Here is a 3708-nt window from a genome sequence, read left to right as displayed (position 1 = left end):
CTTCCTGACACTAAAATGCCCTATAAAGTGGCTAGAAAACCTACGGTATATGGCTAGAACTCAAGAGAGAGTAGCTGAATGAAGCTGTGTAGGAAACAAATGAAATCAGCTTCCATTTTTAGGCTGCATCCGGACTAGTTCAGAAGATCCAATCAATTTATCTACCTCATGTAAGAAACTCATTAGTCTAGTTGGATTTCTTTGGATAATGAAATCTGAAGTAGATCGGGTAGTCCATTTTAAATTTGGTAGATATCAACAGGTCAATCCCGAATTAACAATTCCTTAATAATTCTTAATTAACAACCTTTTAATCATTTCTTAATTAGTACTTCATTCAAAATAAGATCTGGGTAATTACGGCATTGTATGCTAACCATAACTTACGGTTCTTCAGGCATTATCAGTAATACATAAGAGATCATGTGGCGACGTTACCACACATTTTTACCATGATTTGAGGGGTGTAATTAGACTTGAGTTGTGACGTTCTTGGTCAAGAGGTTGATGAAAAATATGGGACTAATTAGGGTAAGCCCGAAAAAGAAAAAATATTTTTCTGAATCACATGAAGTTCTGAAGCCACGTATATTTGTATCCCTGATCCATTGAGGGTCATACAAGTATTAAATTTGTTGATTGTAATTTGTTTGAGGTCAAACAAATTGCTTATAAATTAATTTTTAAGTTGATTCCATGTAATGAAAGACGTGGAAGTTAGCTTACAACTAATTAATTGAGGAGAGTGAAACTGTGTATTTTAGTGAATGAGTTCACAAAATCGGCAATTGCCAAAAATAGATCTTTAAAAAATTTTAGCCATCGAAATTTTCAATTTTCATTTTATGAACGAAATATATATTCTCTACATATCTGCGCTTTCTAGTCGTCAATCGTTGTTATAATGAGTTCACAATTATTATTAAATTTGGAATCAAATAATTAAATAATAATATTGGTAGTGTTGACTAATAAGTGCAAAATTCTCATTAAATATTCTAGAAGAGTCTAAAATAAATTAGTTAATTTAAAATTATTTAATTTAAATCATATATATATATATATATATATATATATATATATATATATATATATATATATATATATATACTGTTTTATCAAAAGTTGATAATAATTTAATTATACATGGTATTTTCAAGAGTAAAAAATATATACATGAGAGATTTTGAATAATGGAATTATAGTATACTTATTCAAGTAATATTTCTGATTTGACCATGAATTAAAACATACAAATATTTCATTAAAGGTTATATGAAATAACGTAACTTATACATAAAAATTTTGTCAACAAAATTTCTCTCCCTCTCCCTCTCCCTCTCACTTTCGGCCACTCCTAAATTTTGAAGAAAAATATTTTCCACCCTCTTCCACAAAACTGCCGCACATGCTGCCAAAAATTAGAAATTCCGACCATCCATTATTGAGGCAAATTTCGTCTAGATTATAGGAGATCTAACATATAATTTTTTTAAATATTGTCAATTTCTAAAAATTAAAAAGTGATTACATAAGACATGGAACAATAAAAATAAAAATAAAAACTTAAAGGGAAAAAATATAATGTCAAAATCCAAATTACATCCACTAAAAAATATAGTACATAAAAAGCGATTACTGCATAGTATCGCTAGTATTTTATAAAGCACGAGCTGGTGATGGTATTAAGAAAAGTGAGACTTTCTTATGCATTGTGATCCCCAGTGACTCCTCCATATCAAGATCCTCTGGTGACATTCCCTCCGGAAGCTCCCAATTGAAGAAAAACAGAAGATTTGCAAGTGCAAGCTCCACAAGCGAAAGGGCGAAATTAATTCCCGGACAACCCCTTCTCCCAGAACCAAATGGTAACAATTCAAAATGTTGTCCTCTAAAATCGATATCGCTGTCAAGAAATCTCTCAGGACAAAATTGTTCAGGGTTTTTCCAGTACATTGGATCAGTTCCAATGGCGCTAGCGTTAATCATGACTCTCGTCTTTGCTGGGATTTCATATTTTCGGGCTATGGTGCAGTTTTCTATGGTTTCTCGAGGGACTAGTAATGGGGCTGGTGGATGAAGCCTTAACGATTCCTTTACGACTAGTTTTAGGTAGGTGAGTTTTTGGAGATCATTTTCTTCAATTTTGTCTTTTCCTTTCAAGATTGTTCTCACTTCTTGTTGAACTCTTTCTTTAACTTTGGGATTTCTCACAAGTTCTGTCATTGTCCATTCCATTGTTGCCGATGAAGTGTCAGTGCCAGCTGAAAATATTCCCTGTAAACAATCAAACATTTAATTTCGAATTAATTACCATTTCTCTCATCTTACTCATAGAGTAAGTAATGTAATAATTTGTTAATTAGCTGTGTGGATAAAATATGATGTTAGAGTCTAAAGAGCTCCTGTAGACGTGACAATTCAAAAAATATATATAAATAAATACATAAAGATATATTTCGGCATATGCATTATTGAATTTTGAAGACGATATATCCTAACATTTGTTAGGAAATTTTGATTTTTTAAAATAAGAAAATAACATACCACAAGAATACCCTTGATATGTTTATCATCTAGGGCGATCCCTTTATTTGGTTCCTTCTGAATTCTGAGCAATACATCAATAATATCTTCATGATCAGTTGTCACTCTTGTAGAGTCACGATGTTCCTCTATTGCCTTGTCCACGAACCAATCTAAATCACGAAAAATCTTGTCTAACTTCCGGTCCACACCATTAAACTTGTTCATCCAAGCCAACCATGGAAAATAATCCGCGACATTGAAACCAGCCTCGAAGAGCTCCACCTCCAGAAGAATTTCTTGAAACCTAGTCATTTTTCCATAACCATTTGCATGGTTATCAGGGCTTGTAGTTCCGAAAGCCACACGGCATACAACGTTGTTCAAAAGTGAAAACGACAACTGACTCACATTCACGAGTTTATTCGCATGTTGAGCTATGATATCAATCATGCGACCCACCTCTTCATCTCTTATTTGAACAAAAGATTGGATTCTTTTGACGGTAAGCAACTCTAGAACGGCTATTTTCCTGATCTCTCTCCAGTACTCACCATATGGTGCGAAGGCAACCGTGGACAAATTGTAAGTGAGCTTCTTCGCCGCATACAAGGATGGTCTCCCTGAGAAAGCAAGGTCGTGTTCTTTAAATATTTCTCGCGCCATATCCGCAGATGACACGACTAACGTTGGCACGGATCCCAATCGCAAGAACATGAGATCTCCGTAGAGTTTGGACAATTCTTTGAGGGATCGATGGGGTAACTTGCCAAGATGATGAAGATTGCCAATTATTGGGAGTGGTTTAGGGCCAATTGGAAGACGTCCCTTTCCTATATATTTCATTTTCTCCTTCTTCATCAACAACAACGAGAATAAAGATGCTACAAACAAGATGAAAAGTATGAAGAAAATTCCACCACTCATTTTTCTGTAAGATGTGTAATTGTATGTTTATTTTGTGGTCTGGGTAGAGTTGCTGCATGTATATATATACCCAGAGTTGCTGCATGTGTATATATATATATATATATATATATATATATATATATATATATATATATATATATATATATATATATATATATATATATATATACAACCTTGAAGTTTCCATCCAATTATCTCATTCAAAATCCATTGAACTGAATTATTTGACCAAAAAATTAAACTTTATTTATT

The 3708-nt window shown here is 33.0% G+C and overlaps 1 protein-coding gene across 1 annotated transcript; it reads right to left on the bottom strand.

Annotated features, from left to right (window-relative positions):
- Window positions 1–1607: 1607 nt before the first annotated feature.
- On the bottom strand, window positions 1608–3500 carry LOC140817445 (strychnine-11-hydroxylase-like). Its single transcript, XM_073177128.1, has 2 exons — window positions 2548–3500; window positions 1608–2277 (listed from the first exon to the last, which is right to left on the bottom strand). The coding sequence occupies exons 1-2, from the start codon at window positions 3451–3453 to the stop codon at window positions 1660–1662; spliced, it is 1524 nt and encodes a 507-aa protein (XP_073033229.1). The 5' UTR covers window positions 3454–3500; the 3' UTR covers window positions 1608–1659.
- Window positions 3501–3708: the final 208 nt, after the last annotated feature.

This window comes from Primulina eburnea, chromosome 16 (assembly GCF_022965805.1).
Source record: "Primulina eburnea isolate SZY01 chromosome 16, ASM2296580v1, whole genome shotgun sequence".
In the NCBI taxonomy this organism is placed as follows: Eukaryota; Viridiplantae; Streptophyta; class Magnoliopsida; order Lamiales; family Gesneriaceae; genus Primulina; species Primulina eburnea.
This window is presented reverse-complemented; position numbering and strand designations above follow the sequence as displayed.